The sequence below is a fragment of the Myotis lucifugus genome, unplaced genomic scaffold (genome assembly GCF_000147115.1).
Source record: "Myotis lucifugus unplaced genomic scaffold, Myoluc2.0 scaffold_585, whole genome shotgun sequence".
Taxonomy (NCBI): domain Eukaryota; kingdom Metazoa; phylum Chordata; class Mammalia; order Chiroptera; family Vespertilionidae; genus Myotis; species Myotis lucifugus.
The window spans coordinates 159,235-182,921 of record NW_005871633.1 but is presented as its reverse complement, the minus strand read 5'-3'; the positions used below and the strand labels follow the sequence as shown (position 1 = coordinate 182,921).

Sequence of the window (23,687 nt, the reverse complement as noted above, 5' to 3'; positions counted from 1 at the left end):
CGACGGGTGGTTGTATGTCCGGCCGGTGGTTGATGATCGATGGAATGACGGACCGTTCGTGGGTAGATGGATGGATGAATGGACGGACCTATGGACGGACCGGTGGATTGATGGACGGACCGGTGGGTGGATGGATGATGGACCGATGGATGGATGGATAAGGGAGTGGGCTGTCCCCCACGCCTGGGCCCCCCACCCTCTCACTGTACAGCTGTGAGGGAAATACATGCTCCCTCCGGGGCCTGGAGTGAACCTCAACCCAAACCCGCCGTCAGCGGAGTCCAGCACCGCCCACTCGGAGCCGCGGGGGGTGGAGCCTGGGCCAATGGACGGGGTAGGATGAGGGCTGGCCCACCTCTTCTTCCCCGGTTTCCCACTCAGAAGCTACCTCTCCTTTCTCCCAGCCTCCAGCCTCTCTCCCAGTTTGCCCAACTACTCGGACACCTAGGTGTCAGGCCTGGCCTGGTGCCCAGCATAGCAACGTCTAGAGCCCCAGCAGGTACCGGGTCGCATCTCAGCTGGTCTTGCCTGAGACTCCTGGAAACCTGCTACATAGGGTGAGGGAGCTGGCTGCACCGGGGGTGGGGTGAGAGGGGATGGCACTGAAAACAACGGCTGCTGGAGCCTTATTAGGTGGGGAGCAATTGGCAGTAATTAGAGGAGGAAGACTGAGGCCCATGGGTGGGGTGGCCCAGATTCAAATGTTGAGCGTCCCCTCTACCCCCAACCCCCTCTTGAGGTGCCCAGGGCTCCTCCTGGCATTCAGGGTTCTCTGTAGTGCAGGGGAAGGGGAGGGGAGGGGGCGGTAGGGCAGGTTAGTGGAGCTCTTAGTGGCCAAGGCCAGGAAGGGGAGTCCTTTTTCTTCAGGGTGTGGGAGGTGCAGCTGGGTGCCCATTTGCATTTAAGGAGGTTCCTTTAGCTGAACAAAAACTTGGATTCCAGGGGATTAACTTGTGGTGGATCTGGGAGGGCCAGGTTCAGAACCAGGCACTGGTCCCAGGTCCCACGGCTTCCTGCTCGCACTCCCCACCCTGTTTGCCCCTGGGACAGACGGAGGAAGGGTGCCACTCTCAGCTCTCCCATATTTGCTAAAGGTGGAACTTTTTGGAGCTGTGGCCACCTCCCCTCTTTTAACCCCAAATATCAGGCGCAGTCACCTAGTCTCAGATGACGCCTCTAGGAGGCGCAGAGTGCCCTCCCGGCCACGGTGCTGAGCTGGCGGGAGCAGACCCCTCTGCCCGGGCTTCATGCACAGGGCTGGAGGAGACACTGCAGTTAGCAAGAGGCTGTAGAGGACATGAGAACACTGTCACCCACGTATCTTGTTCAAACAGTGCGCCCAGGGTGGTCTAGGGGTGTCTCATCTGGGAAAGAGGGCTGATGGGTGAGAGGGACTCGTTCTGTTCCATGAGGTCCAAAGACTGGGAGTAGGAGAGAAGCTACAGGGAACGGATTTCCTCAGGTTCGACCTAAGAATGTTCTAACAGCTGCCCAAAAAGTGTGGTTCTGGGAGGACATGAGTCCTGGGCACCCAGCCCCTGGCAGGCCCTGTGTTTGTTGACTTGCAGAGGGTGTGAGGAGAGAGGCATGAGGGCATGGTGAGGAGGGGGTGCAGGAATTGCTGCATAAGACGGGGGGAGCAGACTGTCCCTCACTCCCCATGGAAGTAGCAAGAGCTGAGCAAGGAAAGCGGGATACTGATGGTGAAATCATGCCAGTTGGACCTGGAAATCGGTAGCAGAGCTGAGTAGGTAAAATCAGGCACTGGAGAGCACTTCTTGTAAACAACAAAGCTTGTGAGTTGAAGCAATAGGCCACCTGGGCTCCTGGGCTGGGTGTAGGCAGGGGGACTGTGGGGGCAGGGGCTGCAGTGGTGAGAACTATAGCACACCAGGGAAGGGTGAGGCTTGGGGGCCCGTTGCCTGAGGAGCAGCTGAGATGGAGAGGGTTGAACTGGCTGGATGGGCTGGGATTGCCCAAAGCCCGGCCCTCAAGGTTTCAGCGCCTTGTCCCTGGGTACTTGGGCAGTCACACAGTTAGCCAGCCAGTAGAAAAAATACTTTTTATTAATTATTAGGAAAAATCCATTCATTTAAAGCAGGGTGTGCCAGGAGGTCAGGTACTGCAGGATGGATGAAGGACCCATGCAAGAGGAACAGTGAAAAGGGGGTGGACTCCACGCTCCACAAACTCAACAGCAACATGAACACAGAATCACAAACACGAGGGCCCGTCCTCAGGCCTCCTCCCACCAGTCCTTCAGCACGAGGCCCAGTGCTGACTTTAGAGGGCTGGTCCCTAGAGGTGCCAGGGCATCTGGAAGTGCTGGACCGGGAGCGGGGTGCAATGTGTGGCTTCGAAGTTGTGCAGATGTTTCTGGGCCTAAGGGAAGAGGCGGGACAAGTGGGGTGCACAGCACTGCAGTGAGTGGCAGCCACCAGACATCTCTCCCCCCCCCCTACCGCCAAACCCACTACCCACTCTATAAAAGCTGCCACTTCCAACTGTCCCCAAGCCCCACATGTGCCCCTGGCCACTCAGGCACCCCCATCTTGCTTCCCTCCCCTTAACTCACCAGAAACAAAGCCAGCTGCTGCCTTTCACGTGCACTCATGTCCTCCCCTGCAGAGAGGAGGTGCTCAAACATGGCCCATGCATCTGGGCATCTATCCCCTTCCCGGGCTCTTCCCAACCCCCTCTCCTGCCCCAGGACCGCCTTACCCACACTCCAGGGGAAGTCTGGCCCGTGTTCCGCCTGGTAGGAGCGGAGGACAGACAGACACCAGTCTTCCTCTACCTCCCATCGGCTGTAAATCGAGGCTAGTCAGGGAGAGACATGAGGGCCCATCAGCACCTGGCTTTGCCAGCCCCACCCAGAGCCTCCCCAGATCCCCTCTCACCTTCCTCCAGCTGCGAGGAGGCCTCCAGCCACTGCCTCACCACTTGAAGACCCTCTTCTGCCATCACATGGGGATACCTGCAGGGGCGATGCCAGATGGGAGTTAGACCCATTCGCTTCACTCCTCATCCCTGAGCCTTCTTCCCTTCCTCCTGGTGCTGGTGTACACACATGTACACACATGTACAGGTAGGCACACACACACCCTGGCTCTCACCGATGCTGCAGGAGCTTCAGCAGGAGGTCGTTGCCTCGGTTGGACATGATGTCCTCAGGAGCCCTGGAGGTGAGAACGTACATGGAGGGGAGGAAGGGTTTGGATACCTGGGTTTCTAGTGGGCAGAGGTGAGCAGGGCAACTGTCTGGCTCTCTGGGACCCAGGAGGTAGAGGTTCCCAGGACTCACGTGGTGGTGATGATCTCATCCTTGGTTCTTCGGATCAGCAGCACCGGGCCCTGGTACCTTCAGGGGACAGAGCAGTGGGGCGGGAGAGCTCAGGGAGGCAGGTGGCAGCTGGCCACCTCATCCTGCACTGGCTGTATTCCTAGCCCCTGCTCAGCAAGGCCCATGGGCTAGACCAGCCGTGGGCAAACTACGGCCCGAGGGCCGGATCCGGCCCGTTTGAAATGAATAAAACTAAAAAAAAAAAAAAAAAGACTGTACCCTTTTATGTAATGATGTTTACTTTGAATTTATATTAGTTCACACAAACACTCCATCCATGCTTTTGTTCCGGCCCTCCGGTCCAGTTTAAGAACCCATTGTGGCCCTCGAGTCAAAAAGTTTGCCCACCCCTGGTCTAGACCCTCACCCAGGGATGAGTCAGAATATTTAAGGGCCTGCGTCGACCTATGAACCAGGTCTTGGTTCACTTCCCGTCAGGGCACATGCCCAAGTGGTAGGCTCGATCCCCAGTGGGGGGCGTGCAGGAGGCAGCTGATCGATGATTCTCTCTCACCATTGATGTTTCTATGTCTCCCTCTCCCTTCCTCTCTGAAATCAATTTTAAAAAGAAGAAGAAGGTGGAGGGTCCCAGGGACCTGGGTTAGGCCATCTAGGGTGGGGGCAGGGTCACTCAAGGGATTTGGGGCGGTGGTCACTTGCCAAGTTGCACTTTAGTACTAGCTTCAGCGGTTGCACCCCCAGCAGAGCTGTGAGGGGGCTCAGGGGGGCAGGTGTTACCTGCACAGCTGCTCTGCGTTGTTTAGATTGAGGTGCTGCCTCACGGTCCTGGTCACCAGGCCCCCTAGAGTGGGACGAAAGTGAAGGGAGAGCAGAGACAAAGCCCTTGCCCAACACAAAGGTCTTCGCTATTCATGGGGGAGTCTGCTTCTCAGCAAGGGGCCACCCACTCCCCGCCATGGAAACGGGAACCATCGCCAGCTCACAGCGCCAGGGCAGCCCACCCCCTGCAAGGCAGGCCTGCGGCTGTACTCACTGCAGCTGTCTGGCATGACTTTTAAGGCCAAGGGCACCAGGTCATCAAAGGAGGCATCCAGGATCACAGCACTAATGTCTGGGTAGGACATGGCTGCCCACGTGGCTGGTACCAGGACCGGGAAGAAGGGCAAGGACTGAGGGACTCCCGCCCACCACCCCAGCCTCCTCCCACTGACCCTGTAGGCTGACCCCACCCTCCCTACTAGGTTAGCCCCAGGGCTCTCCTGGCCCTCATGTCACTCGTGGGCACTGCCTGGAGGACGGAGCGAGACGATGACAGTGCACTGAGACAACCCACAGGAAGCTTCGCCTCCCTGATCTTCCCAGCCCAGGCCCCAGGTCTACTTGTGAAAACGGGGTGTCAGTGTGGAAGGAAATGTGAAGTGTATGTGCACAGGATACCTTCGTCCAGACCAGCCCGAGACCCTCTCCTTCCTGAAGCCTCCACCCCACTCCGGGCCACTCCCCTTGGGGGAGGGGGAGCTGCATGAGCGTACAGTGTGGGGAGGAGGGAGGCTGGTACCAGTGAAGCCGCCGATGGACCAGGCATAGAGGATGATGTCCTGGGGCTGGAAGCCCAGGCGGTGAACAGCAAACTGGACCACCACGTCCATGGCGTTGGCCTCATTCTGTGGGAATGGCACCCCCTGCAGGAGGAAGGGCAAAGGCAGGAGTGGGTCAGCACCACCGGCCAGCCGGCCTGCCGCCCACACCCTCCCAGAGTGGACCCTCCCTGCAGCTACTCTGCAACAGAGGAGTAAAAGGGGGGGCTCTCCCCAGAAACCAGCGTGGACAGAGATCCACCCTCTGTCCACTGCCTTCCTTCCTGCAACCCCCCTGTGAGAGGCTCCCCATGCCTGCAGCTCCCTGCCCTTGGCACCCAGGTCACAGGTGAGTGGGAGCCCCACAGAAATATGCAGAGGGTCTCACCGTACTCCCGGCAAAGCCTGGATGGTTCCAGCCCAGGACTGAATACCCAGCTGCAACACAAGGTGGGGAGGGGCTGGGGCCTCCTGGCCTACACCCCCAGCGCCCCCCCCAGCAGCAGGGCACCAGAGCACTAACCATGCCCACCAGGGGTAAATAACGCTGAGCCTTCCCAGGATGGGGAGACAACACCCACCAAAGGTCCCGAGGCAGCAGAGGGAGATGTGTGATCGTGAGGAGGGATAAAGGTTAGGGACACAGCCCAGGGCAGGGACGTATGGTGCACAAAGCAAATGGGGGGAGGACTTTCCCCACAGTGAAGGTTTCAGACTTTACCCACGGAAAGTGGTCAGGCCAGGGGAGATCACGTCCATGTGGGAAGATGGGGATGTTCCATTCCAAGGGGCAGAGACAAGAGGGCTGAGCCCTGGGCCTACCTTCCAGAGGTGTGGAGACGCAGCCCACCTCGTAGAAGCCCGCATTCCCCTCGCAGCAGATCACCTGCGGAAGGAGGCAGGAAGGAGGCTGGGAAAGGGCCAAGGGGCTGAGGAACCCGTGTGGCAGGGAGGGCAGCTGTGGGAGCTTCGCAGGGAAGAGGGAGGCGCATTCCTGTTCTCTCCATGGGGAATAGAAACAACGGTTTCACAAGGTCCCGGAGCTGAGAGGCAAGGAGCAAACATCCAGGAAGAATGTTCTAGTTGCCCCGCTCAGCTGCCCTTGGAGACACAGGCGGGGTCTCTCGGGGATGGGAGTTGAGGTTTTTCATTTCCAGGTTTGGGGTCTACTTTTTCTGACTGCCTTTTGTGTGGTATGGCAATTGCTTTTCCTCTCCCTCTCTGAGCTCAAGTCTACACCCCCACACTAATTCCAAGGTGCCCCAGGCCAAAGCCTGGACGATGGGGTTTCCCTGGGCTCCTGCAGCGGGCAGAAGCCGGGACTGGAACCTGCTCCCCCGCCTGCTGGCTTAGTGCTGCTTCCAGGGCTGCTTCATGGAGGCAGGGGCTCTGGAGCCGGTGCAAATGCCGGCTCTCCCACCAGCTAACTGTGACCCGGGAAGCTTCTGTGCCATCTGTAAGGGGCCAATATAAACGACCTCTTCCCGGGGTTGTGGGGACTGAGTACAGGTGTTGCACGTGGTTAGTGCTTTCTTCTCGGGGACGATTACAATGACGACTTTTGGTCTTTGAATGTCAGCTGCACTTCATCTAGTTCCCTGTGGTGGGCTTCCTGCACCAGCAGGTCTTTAGGTGGAGCTGGGGGTGGGGTAACCACAGGTGCGCTTCCTGAGACCCCCAGAACCTCGCTGCCCTCCCCACACTCTAGCTCGGGCCCCTACCCCTGCTCCCTCTCACCAGCTTCTGTCCCTGGGGCTCAGCTGTCCCCCGCCGGTCCACAAACATGGTGTCAATCTCGTTGCCATCACAGGCCAGCAGCTTTGCCCGGCGCCCATCACACTGAGTGGGGAGATGCAAGGCCAAGTTAAGGGCAGGAGGCCACCTCCTTCAGGGGAGAGAGCTGTGGGGGGAGGGGCAGGGGCAGGAGGCTCACCTCTTCCACCAGCCGGGCCTGGCCCTGCAGGAGCACAGGCATGAGGGCCTTCTGGAGCAGGTACACGGAGCCGGGGTACAGCATCCGGCGCCCCAGGGTGTGGGCCACCAGGTAGCTGTGGGAGCATGGAGTTAAGGGGGCCCAGGCCTGTCCCAGACCGAACACAAACAGCTTCACTGGCCTCTTTCGGGACTTAATGAAATATATATACAAGGCTGGTGTTTTTCAAACTTTTTTTACTGCAACCTTTGTAAGATATACATTTTATATTGTAGCCCAGTATATACAATTCTGAAAGTTTTATGAGATAATACACAATACTTTATATATGTAATAAGTAAAAGCAAAGTTATTAAAGATGAATCTGTTCATGTATAAATGCAACTTAATAAAAGTCCCAAAACAAATAATACTTGGGAAAAAAATGACGGTGATTCACTAAATTAATTTCAAGAGTCACTAGTAGGTCAAGATGGGTAGTTTGAAAGACACCAAATAGACTGCAACTCCTTCGGGGCAGGGACCTGGCTGTTTTGCTCACTTTTTAAAAAAATTATTATTATTTATTGATTTCAGAGGGGACGGAGGAGGGAGACAGAGATAGAAACATCAATGATGAGAGAGAATCATTGATTGGCTGCCTTCTACTGAGGATCGAGACCGCAATCCAGGCATGTGCCCTTGACAGGAATCGAACCAGGGACCCTTCAGTCCGCAGGCCAACAGTCTATCCACTGAGCCAAACCAGCGAGGGCTGTTTTGCTCACTTTGATATGCCTGATATCTGCCCGTAGGAGGTGCCAGAGCCTGGCGCACAGTAGGGCGTAATAAACTTTTACTGAACAAATGTGCTAATCTGGACATGTAAGATGTAGTAGGTGCTGCTGCTGACAAGAACAATTAACCACTTCCAGTTCACCCCCGAGTAGGGTTTGTCCCGAACAACACTGCATGACCCCTTCCAGCATCCCCCTGAAAACCCCAACTTTGCTCGCCCCTCTGACAGTCAGCACTGTCAGCACCAGCCACCACGGCTGCCCTCCCTGGCCTGGAACGTGCCTCTGGCGCCACCACCAGGAGCTCCACTGTTACTCCAGCATCATCAGTGCCCACGGCTACCATTTCCTTGGGCTCTACCTCATGCTCTCCGGTCCCCCGAGAGCTCGATGCCCTTCACAAACGCCACCCTACGTGCTGTCGCCAACCTGCGAGGTGGGTTACGCACGGCGCACAAACTAGCTTGCTCAGGTGGATGGCCAGGAGCCAGGACACAGCCAGGGCTCTGTGTCCCCTCCCCACCTCCCTCTAGGCCTCATCGAAAGAGCTTTCGTGGCCCTGGCCAATGTTGCTCAGTGGTTAAAGCGTTGGTCCACGCACCCAAGAATCACAGGTTCAATTCCTGATTAAGGGCACGTACCTGGGTTGCAGTTGAATCCCCGGCCCCAGTCGGTAGGTGTGTGTGTGGGGGAGGCAAAATTTGATGTCTCTCTCTCTCTCCACTTCCACCCACCCACCCTCTCTAAAAATCAATGAAAAAAATATCCTCGGGTGAGGATTAACCAAAAACACCCAAAAAGAGCTTTCGTGTCAGACAGAACAGTGTTACTCCCCCAGCTCTCCCTCACCGCCAGGAGCCCTTTCCTTCACACGTGCACATGGATAAACATGACTTTGCCACAAATAATATGAAGCACGCAGCGGATGACAGCTGTCTTACAATGGAGCACCCAGTTCCAGAGCCCTGCCCCCCCACTTTATCCCCGCCCCCACCCTCCCACCCTGCGGGCCTCTCCTCCCTGCTGCTTCCCACCTGGTGATCTGACAAGGCAGCTTCTTGGCGCGGTTGAGGAGGGTGTCTGCTGTCCCCCGGTGCAGGGGCTCTGGGCGGAGCAGGGCCACGCCCCGGCGGGAAGGGCCCCCTCGGGACTCCTTCCTGAGGAATGGAAAGATGAGGGGAGGGTGGGGTCGGGAGCAGCAAGGGGGGGGGAGGTCTGAGGTCCGAGGGATGGTGGGTCTAAAAGGAGAGGGTGCTGGAGGCAGGCCTTGGCCGCAGGGAGGGAGGGGCGAGCAGGGACGGAGGGAAGAGCTGCGGCTCACCGGCTGCTGGGCTCCTCCCAGTGGAAGTCCACTGGCCAGCTCCTGAAGTCAAAGTTGTAGCTGGCCAGCTGCCTCTGTGGGGTGGGGAGAGAAGGAGCTGGGCCTCCAAGGGGCTTGAGAAGTGGAGGGAGGCCCACCTCCCACCCTTGTCATCCTGGGGCCTGGCCCTCAGGCAGCCTGGGAGGCGGCGGCGGCCGGACAATCCAGCGAGGGTGTCCTGTCGGGAACCAGCCCGCCGTCTGCCCGCTTCCAGCTGCGCTTCACCAACATCCAAGGCCGCTGGGCCCCAGGAGGGCGGCCGCAGGTGCGGGTGTTTCTGAGGGAGGGGCGCTGTGGCCAGTCCTGCTCCCTTCCCCACCTGGGTCCTGCGCCTCTGCTGTCTGGAGGCTCAGAAATCCCCAGTGGATCAGACTGGCTACCCCAAGCTTGGGTGAGAGGGGAGGAGGGAAGTCATGTCCAGAGTGGCCCCTCCGAGAGGGGAGAGGGCGCCTCCTGAAGGAAGCCCTCCGCCTGCCCCTCAGGGCCACCTCCCTCCCCTCCGTGTCCCTCCCCGCCCCCAGATCCCAGTGCTCTACTTTATGTTGAGAGTTGTTTCTTATTTTCTGTCAGAGAAATTTTTTTTTTATTTATTAATACTTTTAATAGAGTTGTACTTTTAAAATAATTTATGTATAATAGTTAATATATGTGGAAGATATAGTACATAATGTTTTTAGTCACTAGAGAATGATGTATGTGGGAATTGATTCATGTATCCCTTTCAGCAAACTTATGATCATTTAAGAGTCCAAACACTGGCTCCAATATCTTCAAACAGAGAAATTTTTGATCAAAAATAACTTGACTCAGAGAGAGCAACAGAAATTTTGTACAAAAATATAAAGAGCAAAAACAAAACAAAATGAAGAAAAGCACAGTCCAGGCAGGCTTTGCTCAGACTGGACTCGAATTCAGACCCAGCCACTCCTCAGCTCGGGCTCGGCCAGGGTCACCGTCCTCTGCCTGTTGCCTCCGATGGGTGAGTGAGGGTGGTGAGGCCCCTCACGCGGTTCTTGTGAGGATTAGAAAGCGCACATGCCAGTCACATGACTGCAGGGCACGGCAAACTGTGGTGTGCTCAATGGCGGTGCCACGGCCTTTGGCCCCAGAAAGCCCTGTAGCAGGAAAGAGCTTCACAGGGTCCTGCGCCCTTCTCAAGGGTAATCACACTCCAGCCTGGCCGGCGGGCACCGCTCCCGGACCCTGTGCCCTGGCTTCCCCTCCTGGCGCCACGCTGTGCCCCGGGCACAAGAGTGGACATCCCTGTCCATCTTGTCCCAACCCCGAACAAAACTAGCACGGAGCTCAATGCACACAGCAACAAAACATATACTGACCTGAGCTCTGGGACAGAAACCCCGCCAATGTTTCTACATCTAGGCAATTCTTGCAGGTGGCGGGGGGAGGGGGAGGGCAGGAGACCGTTCTGGCAGAATACTCCATTAGAAGGGGAGGAAGGAAAAGTTCATGGCGGACAGTTCACGTGCAGAAAGGAGAAGTGACAGGTCCCTGGGCAGCGGGCACACCCTCCCCCTGGCAGTAGCGGCACCTGCTTGGCACCCGCCCTGGACTCTCTCACCTTGTTCTCCGCAGACTGGTTCCTATGTGTGGCCTCCAGGATGGTGATGAACTGCCGGTACTGGGGGTTGGTCCAGCGGCCAACGCCTGGTGGAGGGAAGCAAGATGAGCAGGTTTCAGGAAGAGAACAGGAGACGGGCAAGCAGAAGGCCCCGGAGGAGAAATGAGAGGAAAGGGTCCCAGATCTGGAGAAACGGAGGGCAAGCCGATCCCCCTGCACAGCCAGCACTGGCCGCAGCACGTCCCCCTCGGCTGGCCCTCAGTTTGTTTCTTCCCAGACTGCTGACCGCCCACCCTGAGTGCGCATTCTCCCAGCCTGAAGAGGCCACGCACCCTCAATCTCGGCCCCGCTAACACTGGGGTCCCTCTCCCATTGCCGTCCTTCGCCAACGCCTGCCGCTCGCTTTCTGCACAGTCTCGCTCCTGCCCCATAATTACTTCCTCACTGGGCCCAAGTCCCCTTCCTCCAGCCTCCAGCCCCTCACCTGGGTCTCAGCACTCTCCCTGTCCCTCCTCCATTCTTGCCTCCTTCCAATTCCTGGACCGCTCCTCCCTGGTTGCCATGCTACCTCCCTCTCTGAACCAAGAACCATTCTCAATGCTGAGTTCCCTCTGCTCTTCACCCGGCCCCTCAGTGATCGCATCCGCTCTCCCTTCACTGTCAAGGAGCCTCAAAACCTGACACCTGTCCTTCCAATGACCCAACAGGTGCCAGGCCTTGCTCTGACATGGGAAAGACAGTAGTAAATGAGATGCAAAGGCCCGGGCCTCAGAGAGCTGCCACTTTAGTTGGGGGCGGGGTGGGGCTGGAGGACAAAAAACAGTCAAGAAAATTTCAGAGAAGGATAAGTGCTACAAAGAAAATAAAACTAGAATGAACTAGAATGCGGTGTGTCATCAGAGGTAGCACCCAGCAATGCTGAGAGCGAAGCAAGCTGCAGGACAAAAATGTCAGTGCAGCCCTGGCTGGGTACTGAGCTGGTTGGAGCACCGTCACAACACACCCAGGCTGTAGGTTCGATCCCTGGTCAGGGCACATACAAGAATCAACCAATGATGCAGAAATAAGTGGAACCTACCAATCAGTGTTTCTCTCCCCTTCCTCGCTCTCCTAATCAATAAAAACATATTCTCAGTGAGGATAAAAAAATGCAGGAAAAAACCACACCCGACGACAGTGGTTACTTTGGGGAAAGAGCAGCACAGGACTGGGGAAGAGGCCCAGGTTCTATTTCAGTCTAAGACACATGCCGGGGTTGCCGGCTTAATCCCCAGTAGGAGGTGTGCAGCAGGCAGCGATCAATGATTCTCTCTCATCATTGATGTTTCTGTCTCTCTCTCCCTGTCCCTTCCTCTCTGAAATCAATAAAAAAACATACATTAAAAAATATATATATATTTTTAAAAGATAACAATGAAAAACAAGATAACAATGCCCATGGTTTTCCACTTACATACACTTCCCTTTTGAACTTGACATAAATGGAATCATACTGCATAAATTATTTGGCAGTCAGCTTCTTTCCTTCAGCATTACATGTATTACTACATCTGCATTGCTGAGTGTAGCTGAGTCTGTTCCTTTGCATTGCTTTAGTTTGTTGCTATAGGACTATACTCCCTAATGCATCTACCCACCCTACTATTTGTGGCTGTGGAGTTGTTTTCAGTTTAGCATTATTACAAACATAGGTATGAGTATATGTGGAAGAGTGGTAGGGTATATGCATCTTTTCTAGCTAATAGCAAACTTTTCTCATAATTATTTTTTCATATTTAGGACTCAAGCCCTTTAAGGAAAAGATCACGCCTTGACCATTCTCAATTATTCTCCCTCAGGGCCCAACACAAAACTGCAGAAGCTGCTGTATAAATATTTACCAATGATGAATAGATACCAACCAGGCTCTTTCTCCACCTACCTCGGAGGCAGGCCACCCCTGCCAGCAGTAGTAGCAACGTCCCAGCATAGTGAGAGAACGGTACCACTTTGGACAGACTCAGGTAACCTGGGAGGAGAGAGAAATCATGTGAGAAGCTTTCCCCACTGCCCCTCAGATGCGCTTCCCAGTTCCCCCAACCTCCAGCCCCACACTCCCTCACTGGGGCAGCCGAGAGAAGACGGAAGCGAAGCCATCCTTGCAGGTCCCCTGTCTTCTTTAGGGGGTCGGCTCATCTGCCAACCACCTGCCCGTGTCCTGTCCCACCACCTTTGAAACCACACTGACCTTTCCTGTATAAGTAGAAGAAGGCGAAGGGAGAGGAGTAATAAGAGATGGACCAGAAGACTGAAGCCTGCAGCAGAGAGACAGGGACAAGCAATCAATACACACACACACACACACACACACACACACACGCACTCCCCTGCCGTTTCCAGGCCTAGGCTCTGAGCAAAGTGGATAACCTGAGGGATATTATGTGACGTACCTATCCTGTGCATGACATCATGCACACAGTAGGTGCTCAATATTTGTTGAGGGCAATGTGTCAGAGCATAACAGGCTGGTAAAAGTAAGTACAAGTTCTACTTTCTTCCTGTTATCATCTCTAGACATAATCCATCACATTTAGAGGCCAGGCTTTCTTTCTACTCGAGTTAATCAAGTCTTTTCCTCCATTCCTGCTCAGGACAGCCTGGTCCCCAAGAGATGCACAAACATCACCATAGGAATCCTGCCAGAGAGAACAGCTGTCCCTGCAGCCAAAGAGGTTAGTTGCCAGGAGGACAGGTCACTGGGGACTGCAGGACTCAGCACCTGCGGATGGTTCCAAGAGTAAACACATTTTCCTCATAGCTCAGGCTGGCCCCAGAGAAAGTGGGCACAGTCAACGGGAGTGCCAAGAAAGCACGCGCTTGATAGTGTGTCTGTGTGTTGGAGAGGTAAGCTACGAGCCTGGAGCAGGCCCCACCCCAGGGGCACTCCTCTCCCAGGCTGGGGAGGAGAAAGGTCAGGAGGGCCACTGGGGCTGAAGAGAGGCAGTAGTCCCAGGCGCCAGGGTAGACGTACCAGTGCCAGGATGCTGTCGGCATGTTTCTCCAGGGCCCGGGGCTGATAGTACGTATCCTGCCAAAACAGATGCCCACGTTAAGGATCCTGCCCCCTGACAAGTTCTTCCCCTTCCCTTTTGGAAGCCCTAATGTGTGTCCTCTGGTTTTAGCCTCCAAAACTGTCCCTCCTAGGACACCCCTGGCTCCCAAAGACCCTTCCCAGCCATGCTCTGAACCTGATCTCCCCTCCCCCCCACCGGCGCCGACCCCCAGACCATGAGAACAAACACAGGGGGCTGGACTTAGAAGCAAAAATGAAAGCAGCATTGGACGATTTTGGCTTGGTTTTCAAAACCCAGTGAGTTTTTTTTTTTTTAAGTTTTTCTTTTCTTTTTTTCTATATTTTATTTTATTTCTTTTACAGAGAGGAAGAGAGAGGGATAGAGAGTCAGAAACATCGATGAGAGAGAAACATCAGTCAGCTGCTTCCTGCACACCTCCTACCGGGGATGTGCCCGCATCCCAGGTACATGCCCTTGACCGGAATCGAACCCGGGACCCTTCAGTCCACAGGCCGATGCTCTATCCACTGAGCCAAACCGGTTAGAGCTTAAGTTTTTCTTTTTTTAATTGATTTCAGAAAGGAAGGAAGAGGAAGAGAGAGATAGAAACATCAATGATGAGGCAAAATCATTGATCGGTTGCCGCCTGCACGCCCCACACCGGGGATCCAGCCCGAAACCCGGGCAAGTGCCCTGTCGGGGAATCGAACCATGACCTCCTGGCTCATAGGTCGCCGTTCAACCACCGAGCCCCGCCAGCCGGGCTCGAGACCCAGTTCAAATGGGCTGTGGACGTGTGCCTATGGGGAGAGTGGGGTTAGGAAAGACAGGAACGGGCAGCATGACAACTTTAAGAGGGAAATAAGGACATCCGAAATAAGTGGGCTGATCAACGAAAGGAAATGTGGCTGGAGTGGGCAGTTACAGGAGACCGGAAACATCATTTGAGATAAGAAGGAGGAGAACTTAGGGCACAGCCTACCGCCGTGCCCAGGTCCATGCGCGCAATGCCCCCGGGTCTCCGGAGCAGGCTGCGGGAGGCGGAGCGCAGCCGGCAGGGCGTTTGTTGAAAAGTCCGGTGGACATGCAAAACGTACCACAGGGAAGGGAACACGGAGCCGGAGGCACCCAGGGGCACTGAGGGCGAAGAAATCGACAGTTTGGGGCAAAGCCATCCAGCGCCCGAGCCCGCGCAGCGTCTGCCCAGGACTTGGGAGTCCACCGGGCCGGCCGGGAAGTCTCGGCCGGGCGGGGCCGCGGGAGGAGAGGCAGGAGCGCGGGGAGCAGGAGGGAGCGGCGGCACACGGCGACCGGGCGGCCAGTCCGCAGGCGCCACTTTAACCCGGAAGCACCACGCAGGCTGCGCGCACAACTGACTTGACAAGCGGGCTCCCCCGATTTCCGATAATGGGCGCTTCTGCGGGGCAAGGCCGCAAAGGGGCGCGGGCCGTACCATGTCCCCACGGGGGGAGGACGCGACTCACCCAGGAGCTGGGAGGGGGCGCAGTGACCGACGCTGGAGTCTCAGGGGCGCCGGACCGCGCCCTTTCAGAGTCCCTTTCGCGGTAGATTTTGTAGAGCCGGGGGCCGAGGACGCAGCTCAGCAGCTTCGCCATGGCCCCGGCTCGGGCCGCCGCTCTCCGGCTGCAGTTCCCCGCTAGCCCCGCCCCCCGGCCTCCGGGGGCTGCGTGCCCCTGACGTCAGCACGCACTGGCTCCGCCTCCAGCCCCGGCGGGCGGCCTTCAGCCGGGAGAGGGATCCGGTGCCGGGGACCTACGGGGGCGGCGATGGTCAGAAATTAGTCGGAGGAGCTTGGAACGCGGAGAGTTAGCAGGTGACCGGGCAGAGTTCAACCAGCTTTTTCACTGGAGCGACATTGGGCAGGATGTAGGATTAGGAACACTTGACAAAAACAAACAAAAAAAAGGTTAGGTGTCTAGGAATACAAGATTTTATGAAGAAAAAACATATAAAGTTTTTGATAGAGGTAAACGATGGACAACTACACCATGACCATGGATAGGCTGAGTATGGTGAAGGTGTGTGAAAAAGAAAATGGTTGAATTATCTCTAATGTCGAGTGAAAAAAAAGAAGCCACAGATTACGTACAACATGCCAGCATTGTATAAAGTTCAAAAACACGTAAAATGTAATGAACAACTGAAAGATAAAGAGCAAATTTGGAAAAGTGTTACACAGCATAGTTAATTTTTAGTTGAAATGGTAATATTCTGTTTCTTAATAGAACACAGGTTTTATTTTTCCTTGTACCTTACACCTACATAATATATATATCTGTTAGCTTTTTTTTAGTGTATTTTATTGATTTTTTTTTTACAGAGAGGAAGGGAGAAGGATAGAGAGTTAGAAACATTGATCAGCTGCCTCCTGCACACCCCCTACTGGGGATGTGCCCGCAACCAAGGTCCATGCCCTTGACCGGAATTGAACCTGGGACCCTTCAGTCCACAGGCCAATGTTCTGAGCCAAACAGGCAAGGGCCAGCCTTTAGCTTTTTATTACAGTGAACGCACACAGAAAAGCGCACCAGTTGCGTAGATCCATGCCTCAGCAGCCAGATCAAGAACAGACACATCATTACCACCTAGAAGACCCTCTGCGTGTCACCACCAGTTGCTACCACCCCACAAAGCGTAACCACAACCTTGATTTTCTTAGATTACTTTTTTTAAAAAATAATTTATTGATTTTTTACAGAGAGGAAGGAAGAGGGATAGAGAGTTAGAAACATCGATGAGAGAGAAACATCGAGCAGCTGCCTCCTGCACACCCCCCACTGGGGATGTGCCCGCAACCAAGGTACATGCCCCAGACCGGAATCGAACCCGGGACCCTTCAGTCCACAGGCCGACACTCTATCCACTAAGCCAAACCAGCCAGGGCTTAGATTACTTTTGCCTGTTTGTGTACTTTATGACTTCTTTTACTCTCGTTATGTTTGTGAGATTCAATCTGGTTGTATATCACAGTGATTGGTGCATTCTCATTGCTATCGAATGGTCCGTTGTCTAACGATGCCACAGTTTATTTAGCTATTATACAGTTGTACATTAGATATAGTCTTTGGTATGCATGGACTGTTAGGGTCACCAGAGGAGGAACTCACGAGGCCAAAGTGGTAAGGGATTGTAAATTTACTAGAGGCCCAGTGCGCGGATTTGTGCACTGGTGGGGTCCCTCAGCCTGGCCTGCGGGGATCAGTGGACCTCTGCACCGCTGCAGCCCAGCCTTACCCACCAGCTCATTGGGCTCTAGCCTGCTGGCTGCCTTGATCCCGCACAGCACGAAGTAGTGCTCGAAGCTGCAGGTGGCTGGGGAGGAGCTGCAGGGGGAGTGTCCGAGGGAGAGGCTCCCGCCTCTGATGCAGCTGAGCTCCCCATGAGCTGGCCAGGGGGCTTCTGGTGCCTGTCGGTCATCTGAGCCACACTCCTGCTATGGGAGCACACTGACCACCAGGGGGCAGCTCCTGCATTGAGTGTTCGCACCTTGGTGGTCAGATTGCTTCATAGCGACCGGCTGGTCCACCAATGATCCAGTTGCTTAGACTTTTATATATATACTAGAGGCCCAGTGCATGAAATTCATACACTGGAGGGGGGCGTCCATCAGCCCGGCCTGCACCCTCTCACAGTCTGGGACCCCTCGCTCCTTACCATCCATCTGCTTGCTCCTTACCGCTCAGCTCGCTGCTCCTTAGTGCTGCTGCAGAGGTGGGAGAGGCTCCTGCCACCGCCACTGTGCTTGCCAGCTGTGAGCCTGGCTTCTGGCTGAGCAGCGCTCCCCCTGTGGGAGCGCACTGACCACGAACGGGCAGCTCCTGTGTTGAGAGTCTGCCCCTGGTGGTCAGTGCATGTCATAGCGAGCGGTTGAGCAGCCTTAGCATATCATTAGCATATTACACTTTGATTGGTTAAACGGAGGACCAGATGACTGGACACTTAGCATATTGGGCTTTTATTATATAGGGTTAGGTCATCTGGAGACCAGATGGGCTGAGCCCCAAAATGGTGCCAGCACCCCCAAAGACGGGGAATTAGAGGTTTTTAAAGGACTCTAGTTGGGTTTTTTCTGGGCAGAGAATTCTCTGTGCAGGTCCGGATCCTGGGAAACTCCGGAGGGGAGAGATAATGGACTTAGCAAGTGGAATGTGGTCTAAGCAAAAGGGAATGTCCATTGTGAAGTGGCCTAAAGGTCAGTTCCCACAAGAGGGGATATCGATTCAATTATTTGATTAGACTTAACATAGACTATTTTATAAAAAAATTTTTTTTTAAAGAAGTAGCCTTTAAAAATAAATAACACATTAAGAACTGTAGGCCACTTGAAGATCTGCCTTGAGAGCACTGCCTGGGGCCAGTGAATTTTCCAGGTCCTTGCTACTCTCCTCCTTGAGTAATAACTTCATATACTCATCAGAGGCTGATGAGAAGAGGTCTGTATATTCTGTTTCTTAATAGAACACAGGTTTTATTTTTCCTTGTACCTTACACCTACATAATATATATATCTGTTAGCTTTTTTTTTAGTGTATTTTATTGATTTTTTTTTTACAGAGAGGAAGGGAGAAGGATAGAGAGTTAGAAACATTGATCAGCTGCCTCCTGCACACCTCCTACTGGGGATGTGCCCGCAACCAAGGTCCATGCCCTTGACCGGAATCGAACCTGGGACCCTTCAGTCCACAGGCCGACGCTCTATCCACTGAGCCAAACAGGTTAGGGCAAGAAAGGCCATTTTAAATAATTTCTAAGGTATTGACTGGGTGTACAGTCTCATGCTGGGTTCCATGGAGACCAACCTGGAGACTCAGTTCCTTCCTTCATGGCGGGCATCTCTTAAGGTGGAGGAGAAAAGGCTTCCAAACTGGCAGGACCCCTTCTATGCAGGCTTCTCGGCATGGAGAGGCTTCTGTCGGAGTCCCTCCACCGACGTGGGGCCAGGAGTCAGAAGGGTGAGGAGGCTGTCTTCGGAGAGGCCTGGACTGGGCCTCTTTCCCATCAGGACAGAGAGGCAGTGGTCATTTTTCCGCCAGTGGACTTGCAACTAGGCTTTATCTCCCCAACTTCCCATCCCCTCCAGAGCCTGTCACTCCAGACCAGGGAGGGCAGGCCTTTATCTGGGCTCTGGTTCCTCCCCGGGGACACCAGGTCCCAGGCAAGAGAACTTGAAAGGCTCTCCCATGGCGGTCTTATTCCTCCTCCTTCTCCTCCTCGGGGGGCCTCCTCAGGCTGCTGCAGGTAAAGAGCAGGAGGTGGGGGCTCTGCAAGGCTGCCGCTTCTCCTTAGGGGCCTGGGGCAGGCATCTGACTCACGAAGGTAGATTTTCCCCAGCTGACCTCCCCCACCTCTAACACTGGGAGAGACCCAGAGACCCTGAGGACCCAGGTCATGTGCAGTTTCCTTTAGAAAATGAGAATCGGTGAGTAACTGCTTCCAGAAAAGGAGAAATGAGAGGAAGAAATACGGGTATTTGCCAACTATTCCACCTTTTCTCTCTTGCCCTCAGATTCCCTCATGCATTTGGGGAAAGGGAGGAAAGCCCCTACCCTCTCTCTCCATCTCACCGTTTTTTGTAGCTGTCCCTTGCGAAGTGTGCTTATAGCCAGACCAGTGCCGGGAGACCTCAGGAAGGAAGGAAGCCAGGGGTTGGAGGTTGAGATGGGGGGTGGGGTGGGGTTTGATCTCATGGAGGTATCTGGCCTCACACAAGCCCCTCCCTACAGACAACATCCAGGCCATCTATGTGGCCTCGGGGGAAGCAATGGAGCTACCATGTCCCTTGCCACCCACCCTCCATGGGGACGAACTCCTGTCCTGGTTCCGCAGCCCTGCAGCAGGCTCCTCCACTGCCCTGGTGACCCAAATCCAAGTGGCCAGGCCAGCCCCAGACCCCGGGAAGCCTGGAAGGGAGTCCAGGCTCAAATTGCTGGGGAACTACTCTTTGTGGCTGGAAGGATCCAAGGAGGGAGACGCTGGGCGGTACTGGTGCGCGGTGCTGGGTCAGCGCCACAAATACCATAACTGGAGGGTGTATGATGTCTCCGTGCTCAGAGGTGAGTGGGGGCATGAGACCAGGGGCTACTGGGAGATGGGGAAGCCCGAGCAAGGAACTGAGGGCCCCTCTCTCCCACAGGATCACAGTTCTCTGCCAAGGCTGCAGACGGAGCCGCCTGCTCTGTCCTCCTGTGCTCCGTGGTCCCTGCCAGGCGCCTGGACTCTGTGACCTGGGTGGAGGGGAGGGGCCCTGTGAGGGGCCATGTGCAGGCCTTCTGGGGCGACGGGGCTGCCCTGCTCTTGGTGTGTCCCGGGGAGGGGCTTCCTGAGTCCAGGGGCCGCAGACCCAGGCTCATCCGCTGCGTCGGGCCTCAGAACAAGGGGGTCAGCTTTAGCCTGGCAGGTAACGGGGTGCGGGGGGCACCGGGGTGCGGGGGGCAGGGCGGGATGGGAAGGGTGTTCCTTCTGGCACATCCACCCTGCTGGCCAGGGGAGGAGGTGAGAAAGAGGCGAATTTGTTATTGGCCCGGTCAGGAGGGTGGTTTCTGGTGGAGCTGACCATCACTGCGGGAGGAGGGCCTTTCCCCCCTCAGCTGAAGCCGTAACCATAACCGAGGAGCGGGTGGTTAAGCCAACTTTCTGGTGGAATAGACAATAGCCAAGAGGGGGGAGAAGATTTCTGTGGAATATGTCATTGTTTAAAAATAGGCTAACCTATGATTTGTGTGAAATATCCCATAGCAGAGAGGAAGAAAATAAGAATTATTGCTGGGGTGATAATTGTCTTTTGAAGAAAAGATATATGCACGGATGTTATAATGGCCCATTGATAGTAAAGGCAGAAGGAGAAAAATATGTGATTGTTTTACCAGAAAAAGTCCATTATACAAAGAAAGAACGCTGTTGGATGTGGGATAACCCTTTACACGCGGGAGGGAGGAGCCCAGGGCCCCTACTTCCATCAGCAAAGGTCAGTGATGGCAGGGGCGGGGCTTTACTGCCCCGACACCCACTCGCCGACGGTGCCTGGCATGTGGTGGGCACTCAGCAAATGCTACGGAGTGAGTGGCGGAAGAATGAATACATGCAAAGCACTTTTTTTCCCTGAAAGGGTGGATTACTGTGAGGGGTATGAGGAGGAATGACAGCATGGCTGGCGGTCTGCTCTGGAGTTAGCTGTCGTGTGTGTTGGGTGTGGGAGGCGTTGTTGGCTCATGGGTCAGGGTGAGAGACCTAGAAAGGGGCAAAGTGGGGGTGGGTCCTGGGGACAGGGAAACTTCGGAAGTTTCTTTTGGGAGAGCCCACCAGTCGATGTGGGAAGCCTCTCTTTGGGGCACAGGGACAGACCCCCTCACTGCCTCCCTCCTTGCCTCTTGCCCTTATACAGCCCCCACGGATGCCTCCCCTGCCCTCTGCGCCCCTTCCACAGGCTGGGATGTGCCCTGGATCCTGATGCTGCTGTTCACAGCAGGCCAGGCTTTCGCCATCCTGGTCCTCAGCATCATGCTCTGGAGGCGGAGGGTCCAGGGGGCTCAGTGCAGAGGTAAGGACCCCCCCCCCCTGCAGGGGGAAGAAGAGAGCACTTGGGTGCAAGCTGGAGGGGGGCTCGCATTGCCTTTGTACCACATCTTCTCCAGGGGAGGGGAGGGGAGGGAAGGCAGCTCTGGGCTATCTGGTGACTGTCTGCCTCACTCCATGTGGCTCCTTCTCCCCAGATGCCTCGGTTCCTCAGTTCAAACCTGAAATCCAGGTCTATGAGAACATCCACTTGGCCCGTCTCAGGTGAGGAACAACGAGGGGACAGAGGCTTACATCCCCGAGGGCACTGGGTTGGGGTGGACAGGAGTCCTGCTCCTGAGGCGGTAGGAATGGAAGTGTCCTTAACCCATCTTTCTGTTCCACAAAACCCACAGCCCACCTGCCCCCAAGACCAGATGATCTCCGTGGCATCTGCTGGAGAGTGACCTGCGGTCTCCCTGGCCACGTGGCACTGAAAGAGCCCCTGAAAGTCTTGGCGAGAGGGGTGGGGCCGAGCGAGCTACGTCACAGCCGCTGGTCTCCCACAGACAAGCTGTGTGTGTTGGGGGGCGGGGGGGGGAGAAAGGAGATTCATTATCTTGTGATGTCACCTTTGAAAAAGTGTGGTCTCCTATCTGTAGCAGCCAGTGGAGGGTGGCCCTGAACCCACAGGCATGGGACTGAGGGAGCTGGTGCAGCTGGAGGGGAGCTTGGTGCAGCTGGCAGGGGTGAGGAGGGTGGGGTGGGCAGAGAGGAGACAGAGGAATCCAGGGCCTTGAGCCGGAGGGCAAATGGGGGAAACTGAAGGGGAGAGAAGGGAGGAGACTCAATCAGACCAAGGGATGAGATGATCAGAGGTAGAGAAAAATGGAAGCACGAAGCAGGGGGATTGAGGGACAGGGAGAATGGAAAGGAAACTCAAGTTGCCTCTAAATGAGGTCAACAGCTCCATCGTCACGAAGCAGAGGAGAGTTGAGAGAGAACGAGCACCTTCACTTAGACCCCAGACTCCCTCAGATGGAAGGGGAGGGAGCTGGGTCAATATGGGGCCCATGCTCGGCCCCACCCTGCCACCCTCCTTATCCTAGGCACTCCGTTGTGGCATCCGGAGCAATGAGTCGCTTATGTCACCCTGACATCCTGGGATCCGAGTCACACACTATCTCCCTGGGCAGGAGTGTCCACGGGGCGGGACCGTGCATTCCCGGGCGGGGCTGTGATGGGCCCTGCGTGCAGGGCTGTCTGGGGAGCAGGGGCAGGTCTGGGCTGGTGAGGCAGGGACGCTCCCAGCTCACCACGCGGGCAGGTCAGGCAGAAATGAGCTGGCCTCCCAGCCACACCCTCACAGCAGCTCCTCCAGCGCCCTTTTGTGTATCTGCTCAAGCCTGGGCCTCGCTGGGAAAAGCTTTCTTGGAGGCTTTCTCACCTAAAGCCTCCACTCTGCAGTGGCTTCAGCTCATCTGTCGGCAGGAAGGAGGCGCGAATGACAGACAGAGAACGAGATGACAATTATGGTTCGGGTTCCAGCCCCAGCGCAACCACCAAGAACTACAGTTTGCTTTTAGAGAAAACATGCGTGCGCACACACACACACACACACACACACACGCACGGCAGTGTTACCAGACCCCAGATAGCACTTTATTAAATTCGCCCTTCATCGTTCCCCAAGCCCTCCTTCCTAAGTTCCTGATCTACCAAATGGACCTTCCCTGGCAAGACACCCCTCCTCTCCATACTGGGGCCCCTGCCACCCCCTTGCCTGGGACCCACAGCTCCATCAAGCACCTGCCTTGCCAGAGACCTGGGGCTTGGAGAGGGCATCAGCCTCGGTATCTAAAAAAGACAAAAGACACAGAACAGCATTTTTATGAGGCCGGGCTCTGGGCAAGTTGTAGGGGCTGGAGGAGGGCCCACAGGAATCAGGTCTTGGAAGAGCTCTGCAAAGCTGTGGGGCCAGGGCGCTGAGGCCTGTCTGTCAAGCCAGGAACTTGGCCACATCTCAAGTGTCAGGCAGGTGTCTCCAGGGCCGCGGAGATGGTGAGGGCGTCTGGGTTGAGGGCCGCAGCTCTGAGGAGGCTAGAGGAGGAGGTGGCCTCCGCAGGTGAAGCTGGCGGTGAGGAGCAGGGTGGGGACCAGGGGCCTGGGGGCCCCGTTGCACAGGTCCTGGTCGCAGCAGTGGTGCCGCAGCGCGTAGGAGCGTGACCAGTAGGTGGCATGGCCAGGCAGAGGGCACTGGGCCCTGGGGAGGCAGCCTTTCCGCTGGATGACCTCATTCTGCTCTGTGGGAGGAAGGGGCGATGCTGAGGCGTGAGGCTGAGGGGGGTGGTCTGAGGTCGGGCCAGGGGTAGAGGGGGGGCAGGACAGAGCGGGTGGGGGACCACCTGGGGGAGGGCCACTGGACCAGAGTCCTACCTGAGGTGCCGATGCTGACGCCACAAGCTTCATCATCCCCACACTCGGTGGGAACAGGGTAGCAGGGTTTGGCGAAGCTGCAGGTGTAACAAGTGGAGCCGCCGCGGGGCAGGGAGAGTGTTGAGAACCTGCCGGGTTGGTGAGATCAGGAGGGTGG

The 23,687-nt window shown here is 55.7% G+C and overlaps 3 protein-coding genes across 5 annotated transcripts in view; 1 reads left to right on the top strand and 2 right to left on the bottom strand.

Annotated features, from left to right (window-relative positions):
- Positions 1-2,048: 2,048 nt before the first annotated feature.
- Positions 2,049-15,259, bottom strand: ABHD16A (abhydrolase domain containing 16A). 2 transcript variants are annotated; one of them, XM_006104609.3, is made up of 20 exons: positions 15,067-15,259; positions 13,540-13,596; positions 12,757-12,823; positions 12,451-12,537; positions 10,530-10,615; positions 8,912-8,985; positions 8,625-8,747; positions 6,815-6,929; positions 6,619-6,720; positions 5,704-5,767; positions 5,270-5,319; positions 4,863-4,986; positions 4,338-4,442; positions 4,082-4,145; positions 3,305-3,361; positions 3,117-3,179; positions 2,901-2,977; positions 2,722-2,820; positions 2,576-2,622; positions 2,049-2,382 (listed from the first exon to the last, which is right to left on the bottom strand). In XM_006104609.3, the coding sequence occupies exons 1-20, from the start codon at positions 15,196-15,198 to the stop codon at positions 2,299-2,301; spliced, it is 1,677 nt and encodes a 558-aa protein (XP_006104671.1). In that variant the 5' UTR covers positions 15,199-15,259; the 3' UTR covers positions 2,049-2,298. The 2 variants fall into 2 exon arrangements, with proteins under 2 accessions (XP_006104671.1, XP_014302413.1); XM_014446927.2 differs by lacking the exon at positions 15,067-15,259 and adding an exon at positions 14,680-14,832.
- A 2,992-nt stretch (positions 15,260-18,251) lies between these two features.
- LY6G6F (lymphocyte antigen 6 family member G6F) lies at positions 18,252-21,839 on the top strand. Its single transcript, XM_006104608.3, has 6 exons — positions 18,252-18,841; positions 19,327-19,656; positions 19,737-20,000; positions 20,985-21,140; positions 21,313-21,379; positions 21,511-21,839. The coding sequence occupies exons 1-6, from the start codon at positions 18,784-18,786 to the stop codon at positions 21,533-21,535; spliced, it is 900 nt and encodes a 299-aa protein (XP_006104670.1). The 5' UTR covers positions 18,252-18,783; the 3' UTR covers positions 21,536-21,839.
- Positions 21,840-22,734: 895 nt separating this feature from the next.
- Positions 22,735-23,687, bottom strand: part of LOC102442741 (lymphocyte antigen 6G6e-like) — a 1,730-nt gene continuing 777 nt past the window's right edge. For both annotated transcript variants that reach the window (XM_014446930.2, XM_014446929.2), the window contains exons 2-3: positions 23,531-23,656; positions 22,735-23,397 (exon numbers count right to left, since the gene is read on the bottom strand). In XM_014446930.2, the coding sequence (XP_014302416.1) occupies positions 23,195-23,397; positions 23,531-23,656 (329 nt within the window). In that variant the 3' untranslated portion in view covers positions 22,735-23,194. The remainder of the gene's footprint in view (positions 23,398-23,530; positions 23,657-23,687) is intronic.

Coding starts and splice junctions, on each gene's coding strand:
- ABHD16A (XM_006104609.3), bottom strand. CDS start 15,198: ATGGCGAAGCTGCTGAGCTGCGTCCTCGGCCCCCGGCTCTACAAAATC. Junction 13,597..15,066: donor CGCCCCCTCCCAGCTCCTGG/GTGAGTCGCGTC, acceptor CTGTTTTGGCAG/GATACGTACTATCAGCCCCG. Junction 3,362..4,081: donor AACGCAGAGCAGCTGTGCAG/GTAACACCTGCC, acceptor TGTCCCCTGAAG/GTACCAGGGCCCGGTGCTGC.
- LY6G6F (XM_006104608.3), top strand. CDS start 18,784: ATGGCGGTCTTATTCCTCCTCCTTCTCCTCCTCGGGGGGCCTCCTCAG. Junction 19,657..19,736: donor TGATGTCTCCGTGCTCAGAG/GTGAGTGGGGGC, acceptor TCTCTCCCACAG/GATCACAGTTCTCTGCCAAG. Junction 20,001..20,984: donor GGTCAGCTTTAGCCTGGCAG/GTAACGGGGTGC, acceptor GCCCTTATACAG/CCCCCACGGATGCCTCCCCT.